At 39.2% G+C, this 16,878-nt stretch overlaps 1 protein-coding gene across 1 annotated transcript in view; it reads left to right on the forward strand.

The window, feature by feature from the left end:
- Positions 1-16,878, forward strand: part of STK4 (serine/threonine kinase 4) — a 60,564-nt gene that overhangs the window by 23,960 nt on the left and 19,726 nt on the right. The window contains exon 10 of the mRNA XM_026665032.2: positions 12,768-12,919. Coding sequence (XP_026520817.1) covers positions 12,768-12,919 — 152 coding nt within the window. The remainder of the gene's footprint in view (positions 1-12,767; positions 12,920-16,878) is intronic.

Here is a 16,878-nt window from a genome sequence, read left to right on the forward strand (position 1 = left end):
TGAGAGACTAACAGAAATGTCTGTGTTAGTATTACAATCATCAGGAAAAAAAAATCGGAGTTTTCGGATATATAGTTATTTAGCTGCAAAGCAGCAAAGATGCTTCAGTGAGGGTCTGGGTGCATGTGTCTGGGCTTCTTTACCTGCACCTTTTCCTGGGGTCACCCTTTAGATGCAGGTCCAGGAAAATATGCTTTTAATGAGTTGATGAATGGGGATGGGTGGGTGGACAAGGTTGCACTTTGTTGACATCTCTCAAATACATATTTCATAGCTGTTACTGGTTCTTTAAGAGATACTGGCAAGTGAAGCAAGCGAAACCCTGCAACTAATAGAATGTGAAAAGATTCATAAACTGAGAAATAAAATAACAAAAAGAAAGAAGCCTGTGGCATAGATGTGCAAAGAGATGTGTGAATGTGTGGAGACAAATACGCACAAGGAGCAGTTTTCAGGAGAATGAGTTAAAAAGGACACATCCACCAATGATATGAATTAAAACTGGAACCTGGTTTACTAGTATTTCTCAGCCTTAGCAACTTTAAGATGAGTGGATTTCAATTCCCAAAATTGGCTGGCTGGGGAATTCTGGGAGTTGAAGTCTACTTATCTTAAAGTTGCTACAGTTGGGAAACACTGTTGAACACAGTATGTAAAGAATGTTTACTATTACTGTTGCCTATCTCTTGAAAACCAATATCAAGCTGACCTTGCAGTTGTCTTTGTGGCCCTGAAATTTAGGGAAGAATGCCATTTTTTTGCAAGGTGACTTGTGCCAAATTCAATACATGGAGTGCTCCACATACATTTATTTCTAGAGCTCTCTTTTTCTGCTTATCACTTCTGCAGTAATAATTTTTCTTTCACATTTCATTAATTCATTTAGCTGTAAAAATTTATCAGCCTTGTATAGGATTCTTCATGGGAAAGGGTTTAATGATCACTATAACTAAATGGTGTTTTAAATGCAGTTGAATTGGGATAATTAATATCCTAGAGTGGCTCATATTTCATGCCTGCTGTTAAATAGTAGAAACAAATTATAAACCATTTCTTCATAAAATAGGTATGAGATAAAAGTGATACATGCCATTTTTTATCTGTTGGGCCTTACAATGGTTTTTTTTTTCTTAGATATACTTTCAGTGAAAATTTTATTCATCAGAAATATTTTCTACCCTTATCTGGCATTTTGTGTTTGGTTCTGATTGGTTCCTGTAAGCCTATGTCCTCCATGATTATGCCATCCTTAAATCTATTTTGATGAATAGATATAAAAACATTTAAAATAGAGAAAGAATGTTGAGAAGTAAAACAGATCTAAACCAAGAAAATGTTCATTGGCATTATTTTTTAGCTATTGCTTGGACCAAGAGATGGAATATTTGCTGGTACTTTTCTTTTCAAGGTCGGGATTTGAATAACATTATTTCATATTTATTGGTTTTGGCAACAAGGCATTTCAATGCTTTTTACTTCTCTGAGTGAATTAAAATATTTGCTTCCTCCCAATAAGTATTATGTTTTGAAAAAATAATATAATTTTTATTGCCATGAATTAGGATGTTCTTTAGTTTCATTTTTAATGTTTACCATTGCCTCATATTACTAATATGCACCAGGAAAAAATTAGGGGAGCATCCCATTCTTTCAATGGGGGTAACTACAATCTGGGTGTTAAAACTACTCTTGGGGTGTTTTAAATCTATAGGATTGAACATCTCAAAAAAATTGTGGCATTTTGATCCAGCTTTTCCCTGAACTCCGATTTAGATTCCTTTCTATGTGTGGAATTTTGCCATCTTACTCTGATTTTCCCTGTACTAAGTATGTAGTTCACTGTGATCTTTTTAATTTTCATGTTTTTGTATCAACATCCTGTGCTTACAGTGGACATTCAGACTGAAGAGATTGTAACATCACAAAAGTAGCAAATGTGCAAATTTCAAAGTACTATTTTTATTGTTGAGCTTGGAGACAGCAATGGTTTATTTTTTATTTTTGTGTGCAATTCCTGAATTGCACAAAGATTCTTTTTCAAGAACCCTTTCATAAGCTAATGGTTCTATAGTATCAGACTGTGCATCACTCCCATACATAAAATGATGACCTTCAGTTTTCACTGTACACAAACTTATAGCTGCTATTTTGGATATGTGGGAATGACGTTAGGAGACAGGAGGAAGAGTTGCAGTCCACAGAAGATGCGAAGGAGGTGTGGGAAGTCTCTCAGAAGAGACTCTCTCTAGTTCTCCAGCATGCCTTTGGGATAATCCACACATATGGGTTGAATCTGCCTTTCTGCCCAGAGTCTGAGTCATCAGTCTTTGCCACACTTCTTGAAGCCCCCTAGTTCCAGTCACGACTCAGTCTTGGCCCTATAGAGATGTGGCAAAGGTTGGCTCCAACAATTTCAGCAGAAAGCAGCAGTTTAAAATGTGGATTCTCCCAAAGGTTTGCAAAAACTCCCTCAAAGTATCCAAATCATCATAAATAGGCAGCAATTGGAACTTCTGCCTGCTCCATTTTTCACAGCCCCCCCTGAACTACCAATTGAAGGCCTAACAGCTCAGGCAGTCAAGGGAGAGCCCCAAACTGATCCCCCAACCCGGGCCGCTGAAGCTGCAATTGCCCCCAGTGCGTCCTGGAGCTCCCAGGCTTAACTGGATAGCTCCAGAGCAACAGCTTTCATTTTCAAGGTCTTCAGCTGATTTTTGGGGCAGGCGGTGGCCATTTTGGCCACATGGCGAGTTTTTCAGGCTATCCAGGAGACTGGTAGGGCTGCCATTGCACTGCCACAACCCAGGGAAGGCTTCCAGGCCTGGAATTTCCCTAGGAGCAACACGATTGGAGGATTGAGAGAGCTCTCCTCCCTGCAATCTGGGCATTAGCAGCATGCCTGACCAAGGCAGCATGGAACTCATGAGTGCAAAGCGATCCAACCTCCAAGAATCACGTAAGGAGAAAGCTCATGGACACGGCGGTCCAGCATTTGCTGGACATCCAGGCCATCGAGCCGGTACCAGAGGGGGTACAGGTTTTACTCCATTCTATTTGTACTTCCCAAGTCCTCGGGGGTGGTGGTGATGGAGAGCGATCCTGGATCTCAAAAATATCATTGCTCATTTAGAATACAAGAGATTCAAGATGCAATCTCTGCAGTCCATCTTGGAGAGTGTAGGGGGAAGCGATTTACTAATGTCCATCAATCTGACAGGGGCCTACCTCCACATCCCCATCTATCCCTCCCATCGGAGGTTTCTCAGGTTCTATTATGCAGGGGACCATTATCAATACAAGGCCCTGCCTTTCGGACTGTCATCGGCCCCCAGAACCTTCACAAAAGTTCTGGCAGCACTGGCTGCGCACCTCAGAACAATTCCGGTGCGCGTCCAGTGCTATCTGGATGACATCCTAATCCAGTCCAGCTCCAGCCAACAATTCAAATCAGACCTGACTTACACAACCCAGGTTCTACAAGACCACAGATTTTCAATCAATTCCCAGAAAAGCCAGCTAATACCTTCCACCCGCCTCCTTCATCTGGGCGCGGTGATAGACACAAATCTATGCAAAGTATATTTATTGTAGGAGCATCAGGACAGTATCAGGTCCTTGATTGCACAGGTCATAGCGGAGCAAGCGGCTCCCTTGGCAGTGCTTTCCCAGCTTCTGGGAAAATAAATCTCATGCATAACCATAGTATCATAGGCCCGATTGCACGCCAGACCTCTCCAATGGTTCCTCCTACCGTTTCAGGGGACAGGCACCAGCACCTCCAACGTCAGGGTCCAACTCCAGTTGGATGTCCTCAGATCCCTCAGGTGGTGGGTTTCCCCAGCAATCACCAAGGGGTCCCTATTCAAAGAACCCAATTGCATCACAGTCACTTCAGATGCAAGTCTGTTTGGATGGGGGCCCCATCTACAGTTCCAGCTTGCGCAGGGTCAATGGTCCACAGCGGACCTTCAACACAACATAAACTGGTTAGAACTGAGAGCCATTCACTTAGCTTTCAAACACTTCCAAAGCACAGTAACCGGCCAACACGTACTGATCCTAATGGACAATGTGGCAGCCAAAGCACACATCAATAGCCAGGGAGGGACCCACTCCAGAATCCTCATGTCCAAAATGCAGTGACTGGGAACCTGGGTGGAGATTGTCAATCAAGGCAGACCACATGTCCAGACAGATTACCTAAGCAGGACCAGGGTGGACAACTCTGAGTGGTAACTCCATCCAGATTTGTTACAGGGCATAGCTCAGAGATTTGGGAAGCCAGTACTCAACCTCTTTGCCACTCCAATGAACACCCAACTTCCCTGATTCTACTCCAGATTCCCATTGCCGGGCTCAGAAGGGGTAAATGCCCTTCGCAGCCGCTGGCTCAAGGGTCTCCTTTACGCCTTCCTTCCTCTTCCCCTCATACCGGGGGTGATAAGGAAAGTACTTCTAGAGCAGGCAGAAATCATCCTCATCACTCCCCACTGGCCCAGACAGTCGTGTTATGCGGATCTAGTGAGCCTGTCAGTGTCCCGCCCTTGGAGGATCCCTCAGAGCAGGATATCTGTCAGCCAGGGGGTCTTGGAACACCCGAAGCCACAGTGGCTCCAATTGACCGCCTGGCACTTGAAAGAAGGATCCTGAGGAGGAATAAGTTTTCCAGAAATGTCATCAAAACAATATAAGCCTTCAGGAGGCCTTCTACAAACAGAATATACAACACTACCTGGAAAGCATTCCATCAATGGTGCACCAAGAAGGGTACAGACCCGACTGCGGCCTCAGTGTCACAGATCCTGGACTTTTTACAAACAGGACTCAACAAAGGGTTCTCTCCTAGTATGCTACGCAGGCAGGTAGCAGTCCTATCCACTGTGTTGTACTACGGGAAGAGCAATTCCTTAGCTCATCATCCAGTTGTCCGCTCTTTCCCCAAAGGAGCTATCTATCTTAAATCTCCAACTGTCCACAGATATCCTTCTTGGAACCTGTCTACAGTATTACAAGCCCTTACTCAGGACCTGTTTGAACCTCTTCAATTTGTAAGCCTGCGGTTCTTAACGTTTAAATTCACCTTCTTAGTGGCCATCACATCGGTCTGGTACATATCAGAATTGGCAGCTCTTTCCATCAGGGAAGACCTCTGTACATTTCAAGACAACAGGGTTGTCCTGCGCCTCGATCCCTCCTTCATCCTGAAGGTAAATTCTCGTTACCACAGGGCTCAGGAAGTTGTTCTTCCCGACTTTTGCCCTGCTCCTTCACACAACAGAGAGCACAGATGGCACAAATTGGATGTTCAGAGGGCTCTTCGCAGGTACATCAAACGTACATCAACGTATTGTAAAACCAAGGCCCTGTTCATCTCGTTTCAGCCATCTTCAGTGGGCACTAAAGTCTCCTCTTCAACTATAGGCCACTGGTTCAGGGCTTGTATAGCCAAGGCGTACGAGACCCAGGCTCTTCCAACACCCAGACAGGTAACAGCTCACTCGACCAGAAGCACAGCTACCACAGCTGCCTGGGGGACGCAGGCCTCACTTGAGGACATCTGCAGGGCGGCTACATGGTCCTCTCTGTCTCCATTCGTAAAGCACTACAGACTGGACACATATGCCTCAGCTAAGGCGGCCTTCAGAAGAAGTGTGCTACAATGAGTGCATACAGATGGGAGTGCACAGGACCAGACTTCTTCCCGCCCATAGGGACATCTGCCACAGATGTCCCATATGTGTGGATTATCCCAAAGGCATGCTGGAGAATAGGCGTTGGCTTTCCTGAATGCAGTTTCTCAGCATGCCTTGGGATAATCCACTCCCACCCTGGCAACCATCTGGTCCAGTGTCCAGATGGAATGCAGACCCAATGCCACAGGAATATCATCAAATGGCTGCACCTTCGTCGTGACTGGGGCTAGGGGGCTTCCTGCCCCGACAGGAAGAGGTATGGCAAAGATTGATGACTCTGGGCAGAAAGGCAGATTCAACTCATATGTGTGGATTATCCCAAGGCATGCTGAGAAACTGTGTTCAGGTATGCCTATTTTCCAGAGAGTAGAAAGAGGTAAGGAGAAATGTTTCCCATCCTTCAAAATTCTGTTAACGTAATCTTACTACAAAGATAGAGTTGGGACTCATAATTCTGCTTCCTGTCTGGATTATCTCAAAGGGCTCACCTCAGTCTTTTCAGACTCTTATTTTTTTCTTAAGAAGAGGCACAAAATTTTGATTGGAGTTTTTGTAATGGTCTGCAGTCCTTAGGGGACACTTCTACCTTCCAAGCATCTAGCTGCAACGTTATTACACCACCAGCAACACATGGATGTATAAGTAACTAATTTTTTACAGAATGCGATCATAAAACTAATACAGCAACTGGGACAGAATTTGCCCCAACCCAGGGGAGAGCAGCAAAATGCAGCTCTTCCTTTTGTCTCCCAAGGTCATTCTCACATATCATTATATTAGAAAAGTAAAGCTCATCTGCTTCATTCAATAAACTTTTCACTTGGTAATTTTTCATGCAGAGCAATGGCTCTATTTTCTCAGTAAAATTGGAGATCTGAAATAGTATAATTATAGGAGCCTCAGAACAGCATCCTTTAAATGTGTAGACAAAGCATGATTGATCACATATTTTTAAGGGAGCTGAAGGAGCTTTAATCAGGCAGTTTTTTTCTGTTATATCTTATGCCTGGTTTCCTGTTTTGAAAATAACTTTCATAAGAGATGGCTTTATTATGGTTGCAGATAAGATTTTGCTGCTCCAGAATGTCTTTTTATGCATTTTTAAAAATCTATTAGTTGTAAAGCTTAAATATACTGAAATCTTATAGCATTATTGATATTACACATGTTGAGATCTAATATCTACCATTTAGCACTTTATCACAAACTTGTTTTTATTGAGTACATAAAAAGTAGGGATAAATAGCTGGTTACTTTGTACTGAGCACGTCTTTCTATTTTAATTATAGACCTGGCTTATACACTACACAAAGTTTGTTTAACTAAGGTTTACTGAATAACCAGTAATTATGAACACAATGGCTGGCTTCATACTTGTTACATCAAAAGCAAACAAGCAACATTTAAACAAAACAGATGTTCTGCTGAAGTCTTAGATCAGGGAACTGCTCCTTTAGGGAAAAAAACAACCACATGCAGAGCCAAATTTGGAATTTCTCAGACATCAGAAGATTTCTGAACAAACAGCCACTTTGTCTTGCAAGCAATCCAATTTGAGCCTCTTTCAATCCATCAAGTCCCTGACGGTCTCCAGATTCTGGGTCAGGACATCCATTTAATTTCTCTTTTAGTCCAGGGTAGAGATTTAGTTATCATCAGCGTAGTGATGATAATCTTAACATTGACCAACAGATGATTTTTGCCAGAGCTTTCATAAATGTTAATAAGATAGGGATAAGCTATGTCTTGGGCTAATTAGAGCCGTGAACTTTCTTCCTCCTTCACTTTCAACACTTGCTTAGGGAAGAGCAGAATTGCTATCAAACTGTTTCCTTCAATCCCAACAGTCGCAGGTGGTTCAGAAGAGTATTTATTGGAGCTGTGTACTATTGAGATTCAGTCTAACAGGATTAGCACGGTGGTACTCCAAGTCCCATTGGAAGTCATCTTCAGGAGTGACCAATAAGGTTTCTCTAGATTAAAAACAAACCCCTAGATTAAAAAAAATATGAATGTTTAAAAACATGTATTCAGATACTAATGTCTAGACTATCTAACCATTGAAACACACTCTGGGACCTGCAGATACTTCATCCCCTAATCCCCCCTTTTTCCCACTGCAACTTCTGTTTTTTTCTATAGTATCTCTTTATTTTCTTCATTCTATAGAATCTTAGCCATTGACTATTACTTTTGCTATCCCTCTGTTACTATGATCTAATAAAATAGCACATGTCTCTCACTACTAAACGTAAGACTTATGGTGATCTATATTTCTGAGTTAGACATTCAAATTTTTTTTTTGCATCTGTACTTTTATGATACTTTATCGTATCATTGTGTAAAACGAGTTTCAAAGAGAAAATTGCAGTAAGGAAAAAGTTCTTGTCTTTAATAATTCAGAAATCTATAGTTTACTTATATACTTGAATACTTCTAGGAATGCCAGTTAAATTGCTATTGGCATTTTAAAGATTTATATTAATATTTTAGACTGTATGCACGGAATCCTTTGCATACCTTGAAATATTAACTATTGACCATTTCTTTATGGCAGTTCACTTTGTCATTTGTCTATGCTATGAGTAGAATATTATCCTTATAAAGGTTTTTTTTTCATTCTGTCTTTGTCAACACACATATAGGATTACAAATAATAAAAATTGATTTATTAAAATATTTGAAATTATGGCTTTATAACATATGGGAGATGACCGAGAGTGGCTGCAAGTGATGGGTATAACCAATCATTGAGCTCTCACTTGCCAGAAGATTTTCTCCACGGTGTCAATATTTTGGATAGCCAAGTCCATCTTGAACTAAGGTTCTTAAATAAACTTCTCAAACCATATTTGCACTTGTGTTTTGAAAGCATGTGTTGAGGTATTCCCTGTTAGGAGAATGAGTGCACTCAGGGAAACGTAGTGAGAGTGATGTTGAATAACACACAACCAGCATACATAAACACTGAATAGTAAAATGTAGGTTTTACTTCCAGTAAACGGGTAAACAAAGTCTAACAAACAGTCCAAATCATACACAGTTAAAGCAGTTAGTATCAGTCCAGGGATAATCCAAAAACGAAGTCAAGTATCATAAACAGAGTTCAGTAAACGGAGTTTGCTAACAGTTGCAAGACTCACAGCAATCTGAGCAGAACGACAATCAGGCAAAATGGCAATACAGGAAATGCAAGGAGAAAAAAACAGGTTTCTGGCTCCATCTTATGGCCGTTGGAGGAACCTCAGCCAATCACACTTACAGCATTCTCTTAAAGATACAGTATTAAAATTACTATCCTGGTTTATATATTGCCAACCCAACTGTTAGGTTACTATCATTCCCAACAGTATGTATGGGAAAAATGGGTTTGTGAGTGAACCTTGTATTGGCTTAAAGGTGTGGAACTATGGCCATGTTTTATGACTTGTGGACTTCAACTCCCAGGATTCCTGAGCCAGCATGGCTAGCTCAGGAATTCTGGAAGTTGAAGTTTCCAAGTCCTAAAATGGGCCATAGTTCCACACCCCCTGGCTTAAAGCGTGTTTTGTATTCCAGGACTCAGATCTTTTTGGTATGCAAGTTCTGGACTGCCTATGATAATCCCTATGACTAACCACACTTTGTATTACTAATAAAATATGTTCAAAAGATATACATTATAGTATGTGAAACACTGCAAGATTTCAAAAGTAAGTTATTTTTCTTTAACAATTTGGACACATTGATTTGATCTTTCAGAGCAAACTCAGAAATGTGTGTAGGTGGCGATTTTCATGCAGGAATCCATCACTCTTCAAAACAACATCGCATTTATATATGAATCATCTTGGTAAACAAGCTGGGAGTATTGATGGTTTTATGTCTTTTTATGATTCATTTTGCAGATACTGTATTTGACATTTTACATGGATTCCATTGTTTTGTAGGGCGTATCAGTTTGGCTTTATTCAGACCAGCATACTAGGCAATATACTTCTAGAGTTACATAGGCCAGCTTCTTAGCAGAGCACATTTTTTTAAAAAAATGTGCAAGAATATAGAATATTAACAATTGGGAATTATAGTTGGCCTTGCAATAGGACATGATTTTCATGTGAAAATATTGTGCCTAAAATATCACTGAAGACAGATACTATCTGTTATAGATTCCTCTATGATCATTGATGTTGTTTGGGAAGGTCTTACATAAGATAATCTTCCAGAAATTAATAAGAACTTGGAGTAATACTTCTTTAGTGGTTATGCTGATGTGGAATTTCCATTAAGGGAAAATCAATCAACCAAAATTTGTATTTCTGAGCAGGCCGCGCAAATTTGGCACTGCAAATGTCAGCAAACTTTTGTATCTGTCTTGGACCAAGATGAACATTTTGCACTGTGTTACAATTTGCTATTAAATAATGGTTTTGAGAGTTGTGCTTTAGAAAAGCTTTTTCTGAGTTTTATAGAAACTTATATAGAAAATATATTGGGAAGATTGTAATTCTTTTTTTTTTTTGTTCCAACTTCACGGTTGGTACACATTCTAAACTGCCATGCATTTTTTGCCATTTATGCTGCAGAAATTATGTTTTTAGTCTGCCTTATTACATAAGGGTTTTAGTATATCTGGAATATTGTGCATTGAAACTGGTACAGTAATTTTAGAACAATCTTATGTATGTTAATTGGGAAGCCCAACCACAGTCATAACATATAAGTGCATATAAAATTGCAGACTAAATGCTTCAGTTGGAATTTATTATGCAGCTTTTCTAGATAACTATAAAACAGAAATTGCATTGACATGGTAGACGTCAAGGTTTACCGATCATAAATATGCAACAATTTTCCATTTTTGGAAAGGAGAGTGGATTATAAGGGTGGGCTGCATCATGTGGACCTTTCTCCAAGTTCATCGAAGGGTAATTTAACTGCGAAATAAAAGCTTTTATTAAAACATTTTATCCTTTTTATTAGTTAAATAATAGTTGGATAAATCTGTTGAATGTTTCTAAGAGTGCTTTGTGTTTTGTTCAGTGCATGGATTGTTGTCACATATATGTGCACCTCATAATTGAATATTCATGGGAGCAAAAAGAAACTTGACATTCCATTCTCTCCACTATCTGTTGCCTTTTGCACTTTCTCAGTTAATTTACAGCCATTCCATCAAGTTGTAGAGTAAAAAAAGAGAAGCAAGGCTATTCCATTGCCTCTGCTGAGAAACCCAGACTTCTGAATAATACTTTCCTTTATTAGCCCTGGGTTGGTAACTTAAAAGGATATGTTTAAAAGAAGAACTAGTTACAGAATGGGGATTTATTTCCATAAGCTTCCACATCTCATGACAGAGTGGGCTATTGCTAATGATTGCTGTAAAATAAGTACACTAACTACATACAGTGTTATTTTTCCCTACTCTTGAATGTTTCACTTGATTCTTCTTCTCTGTGTGAAATGGAGATAATTGAAAACAAATTCTCAGTGTGTTATCTAAATGACATTGCATTATCTAAATGATGCCTGAATATTTAAAATGACAGAAACAGAACTGAAACAGAACTCCCTGATAACATCATTAATGTGGTCTTAAAAATCTTTAAAATACAAGCAAAACAGTTGCTGAAATAGTTTAATGATTTATAAGTCAAACCCAACATTTTCTATTTGTTAAATTTATAACCTGTCTTTCTTCTAAAACCTCTACACTTCATATAGCACGATCTCCTCTCATTGTTTCCCCCCACAGTTACAGTACTATGGATTAGTCTTGTAGGAGATGGAAATTGGCTCCAAGGCAGCCATTCTCTGGCTAACAATGGACTTGATCCAGGATCTTCATCACCCTAATTCTACACGTTAATCACTGCCCAGGGTACTACTGTGATAACAGAATAACAGTTGGGAGGGACCTTAGAAGTCCCACCGCCTGCTCAAGCAGGAGACCCTATATCATTCCAGAAAATTGGTTGTCCAGTCTCTTCTTAAAAGCCTCCAGTGATGGAGCATCCAAAACTTCTGAAGGCAAGCTGTTCCACTGGTTAATTGTTCTCACTATTAAGAATTTTCTCGTAGTTCTAGGTTGCTTCACTTTGTTCAGTTTCCATCCATTGCTTCTTGTCTTGCCTTCTGATGCTTTGGAAAATACATTGACTCCCCTCTTCTTTGTGGCAGCCCCTCAAATATTGGAACATTGCTATCACATCACATCTAGTCCTTCTTTTCACCAGACTAGACAAACCCAATTCCTGCAACCGTTCTTCACATGTTTTAGCTTCGAGATCCCTAATCATCTTTGTTGCTCTTTTCTGCACTCTTTCAAGTGTCTCTGCATCTTTTTTATAATATAGTGGCCAGTAGTAATCCAGTATTCTAAGTGTGGTCTTACTAAGGGTTTATAAATTGGTACTGATACTTCACATGAACTTGATCCTACCTGTCTGTTAATAACCTAGTTGCAATGTGGAATGTATAGATGTAATGTGGGTTTTAAGGTGTAGAAATTAATACCTAAAGATTCTAAACTGAGTGATTTTAGGAGATGAATACAATTAGTGTATCGCTAGTTTTCCTCCTGTTTTTAAATTAGGCTTGTGAAACTCTTTCCTGCCCCTCTTCTAAGCAAGGAAATATATATGTTCCGTTACTAGAATCACCAACTATTTATTTCCTATTTGAAGAATCCATCTCTGATGGAAATTCTTCTGCAGTGTGGATAAGATAGAGTATTGGATGAATTTGCTCCTGACTGGACTTTACTCAGTAACTTATCATATGGTGTGTCATAGTTCTCCAAGAAGCTCTGAGAAATGAAGCGAGTAAAACAACATCTATGGGGGAAGTGCAAAAGACAAAAATGTTTGGACACAGTATAGGATTATAGTGATAATAGCAGTGAAATGAAGCCTACCACATTCACTGATAGGCCGATAGGACATAGTGGCAAAATTCTTTGTGAATCAGATTTTTAATATTTACTTTCAATTAGTCACAAGAGGGACATATTTGAATATTAAATTTGCTTAAAAGGGGTTATTAATACATGAAACACCTTCTCTTCGGAATCAATAAATGTGTCTTTACTTGTAGGGAGAGATGAAACCATGCAGGCTGTCAGACCATCTTTCCTTGACTATTTTGAGCAAAAGGAAAAAGAGAATTGGCAAAACAACTATGGAAGGCAGGTATCTGAAAGATGTTCCTCAGATTGGAGAGTTCCTCTGGACGGTGATTATGAATTCGTAAGTAAAATACTTTTGATCTGTTGCACAATTATAATTTCTTCTGTTTTTACTGATATGGAAAGAAATGCAAGCTTGAAAGAAAAAAAAGACAACACTTCAATATTTAAAAATGTAAAGAGTGTTTATTTAAAGCATATAATTTAAAAACATTTAGAATGCAAATAAAATCAACACATTGTTCAACACGATTATTTTCTGGTTATATTATGGCTAAATAATTCAGTTACTGTGAAAATAATACACAGATTGTCCTTAACTTACGTCCACAATTGAGCCTAAAATTTCCATTGCTAAGCAAGGCAGTTGTTGTGAGTTTTGCCCCAGTTAAGGTAGTAAAACGGTTGTTAAGTGAATCTGATTTCCCCATTGACTTTCCTTGTCAGAAGTTTCCAAAAGGAGATCGCATGACCCGAAGATGCAGAAACTGTCATAAATACATGCCAGTTGCCAAGTATCTGAATTTTGATCATGTGACCAAGGGGATGCTGCAGCAGTCGTGTGAAAAAATCATAAATGACTTTTGTCAGTGCTGTTGTAACTTTGAATGGTCACTAATTGAATGATTGTAAGTTAAGGAGTACCTGCATAACAATTTGGTTGCTAAATGGCTACCATTATTATGGCCACTGTTATGGGATCTATTTAGGGGACATGTTCTAGACCACAGGTGTCAAACTTGTGGCATCATGTTGCTGTCATGTGACATTTTGCGATGTTTCCCCATTTCTGGAGCTGGAGTGGGCGTGGCCTGCGCGTGACGCATCCAGTCCACGGGCCACCAGTTTGACACCCCGTTCTAGACTCTATCCTATAATACCGTGATGGCGAACCTATGGCAAGCATGCCACAGGTGGCATGCAGAGCCAGTTGTGCTGGCACGCGAGCTGCAGGCAACTTACCTCACTGTGCATGCACATGCCTCACAGCTGATTTTTGGCTGGTTTGAGGCCTTTTTCAGCCTCCCAGAGGCTTCAGGAAGGCTTCTGCAGGCTTTTCAGGCCAAAAACTAGGCCCATTTTGTCACTTCCTGTTTTTCTGGAAATGCCGGAAGTGATGAAATGGGCCTAGTTTTCAGACTGAAAAGCCTGCAGAAGCCTTCCTGAAGCCTCTGGGAGGCTGAAAAAGGCCTCAAATGGCCGAAAATCAGCTGTGAGGTGCAGTGCAGGTGAGGGGGGGTGGATGGGCGGGTGGGGATTGCACTTGCATGTGTAGGGCGTGTGTGTGTGTGTGCATTGCCTTCTGGGTGCTGGCACATGAGCGCGAGCGTGCAAACGCTCACAGTTTTTGGCACAGGAGCCCAAAAAAGTTAGCCACCACTGCTATAATACATTTTGAAAAGATGCAAAAATAAGAGGACCTAAATTTAACTGACTTGGTTTGTTTCGGCTGTTACAGTGTTATTTGTCTTCTATGAACTAGTTTTGATTAAAACCATTTTCTTCAGGCAAATGAACCTGAAGCTATAGTAAGCATCTTGTTATTGAGAGGTAGATTTTTAGCAAGTGCAGCATTTTAATGCAATCTTTCTCTAAATCATTCCTTCAAGCCATAGTAAAGACAGAGAAGTGGACCAAAACAATCATTAGTTCTCTCTATTTGTCTTCTAAATATTGTTTAGCAGCCCTTCCTATCAGACTGCAGCACAGGGAGAATTCAGAAGCAAGCTTTTCTGGAGCATAATTGACTGCCCAGAAATATTTGACTCTTCTTTTTCAGCTGATTGTAAGATTGACAACTTTGGCTTTTTAAAGCTAATTTAGATAGTTGTAACCAGAGCTAAGCACAAAAGATCCCGGACCTGGATTTAGTTGCTTTCCATTTCCTTCCCCATTCTTTCTTTTCTTTCTTTCAGCCCATTCTTTTTAGATAGTAAACTTGAGGTCAGGGGCTGTCTCTTGTTTTTATTGATTTGTAAGCTTTCTGGGAGTCTTTGTGGCTGAAAGAAAGGTATGAATGCCATAAATAAATAATTACTTTGACATTGACAGAGCTTGGAAAATCATCCTAATTTTGTGTGTACCTTTGATAGATTGTAAGAAGCTGGTGTAAGAAATTAGATCTGTGTTGACTAGCTAAGTGCTTAAGAATCTGAATAAGATTATTGTGATGCTTTTGACCCTTTAGATTTTATGTGGATAAATTTATTTTGTGAACTGCAGAATTTATTCTGTATATTAAATCAGACTTCTGGTTGCTCAGACTATAATTTTCATTTACACTTGGGCAGATAGATACCTTTTCATCTGCTCCTCCAGACCAGGGATTTTACTTAGAAGTTTTGCATGAAAAATCCAAGCATCTCTTTCAGAGTCATGTGCCTTTCTTAGAGGTGTCATTCATCACTTAGTGCTCAACTTTTAAAACAGAATTCTAGTTGACCTAAACTGTTACTGAAAGAAATCTGTTGTTTAAGATGTAACCATGTTCTTCTTATATTATGTATACCACTTCGGTGGGAAGGTAACAGCATTCTGTGCACCTTTGGCGTATTGACCTGCTGGCCACATGACCACAGAAAATTGTCTTTGGACAACACTGGTTCCCTCGGCCAAGAAACAGAGTTGAACATTGTGGCTAGAGTCAGACATGATTGATAGGAAAACCTTTACCTTTACTTTTTATAGCTAATAGCTAAAGAAATATCCACAAAACTTTAGCAGGAGAATTTGTAGGTGATAAATGTTGGATGGAAGAGTTCTGTGTATAGAATTATTAGTTACAATAATGAAGAACACTTGTAATTTAATAACAAGGCTTTAGTAATTTAATCGCAAGGCTTGACTAGCATTATATCAGGTTATGCAATTAGTGACACTAATTGCACAACCTGATATAATGCTAGTCAAGCCTTGTGATTAAATTACTACAACCTTGCTGTTTTGAACAAATTATTTTACTTTTACTACGCTTTGTTGATACGTGTTTCCTTCCCATCTTTCCTAAACTGCTCAGATTTTTATAACACAAAAAAGTTTTACATTGCATTTCTAATTTGCTTTAAATCTCTGTAAGATTATTTGCCCTACTCAAGTTTCATTTTTAAGTTGGGAGATGTCAGGGAGATGTAAGAGGATTGTGAAACTCAGTGCAGGTTTACCCAAAATAGTAATGGAAAAAGATATTCATTATGAATATTCATTCTTAGATGTGTACATGAACTTGGAAACTATAGTTATTATCTTATTACCTTAGGTGCTGTTTAATAAAGTTAGTTTTAACACATTACTTTTTTCATTTCATTTCCCTCAGTGTAACCTGACAAAAATATTTTTGGTAAACGCCATTAAGAATAACTACCTTCATTTCTAGAAAATTTGTAGCCCTTGAAGCACATTAAAGACTACTGGGTGTTCTTTTATTACATTTCATTAATTAAAAAAAGTAGTTTCCTTTGATTCAATTTAAGCTCCTAGACATTTTTATGTAGTTCTCTTGACAACAGTACAGGATTTGTTTGCCATTAATCTAAGCCTTTTTTCACAATCGTTTTTTGACTTTTCATCTAGCTTTCAACTCTGAGGTTTCCTGGAGATTTCCACAAAAAAAATCAGCAAAGTCAGTTAGATGCCATCAACTAGCAAATTCAAGTATTTTTTATTACAGGTCTGTCCTGAGTCCAAAGAGACTTTTTTTCTGTGATATACTAAACCTTATTTTAGCAAAAGAGACTTTCCCCCATGATATACTAAACATCATTTTAGCATGTCATCTTATAACTGAATTTTCTGTTTACATAAATGCTGTAAATATTAGACACCTTCAATGCTACAGATTACTTTTTAATTTGCCTTTAACAACAAGTATTAAATACTGGTTCAACTGCACAAATTCAGCACTGGTCTGGTGTTTCCTGTGACAATGCAGCACTTCAGATTTGAAGGAGATATGTGGCTTTGGATTACAGGGTGGCACCCCTATTGCATCTGTCAGCTACTGCTTTAGGAGAGGCATTCTTT

This window comes from Notechis scutatus, chromosome 3, assembly GCF_049901735.1.
Source record: "Notechis scutatus isolate UNSWTSFEM ecotype Mainland chromosome 3, rNotScu1.2, whole genome shotgun sequence".
NCBI lineage: Eukaryota > Metazoa > Chordata > Lepidosauria > Squamata > Elapidae > Notechis > Notechis scutatus.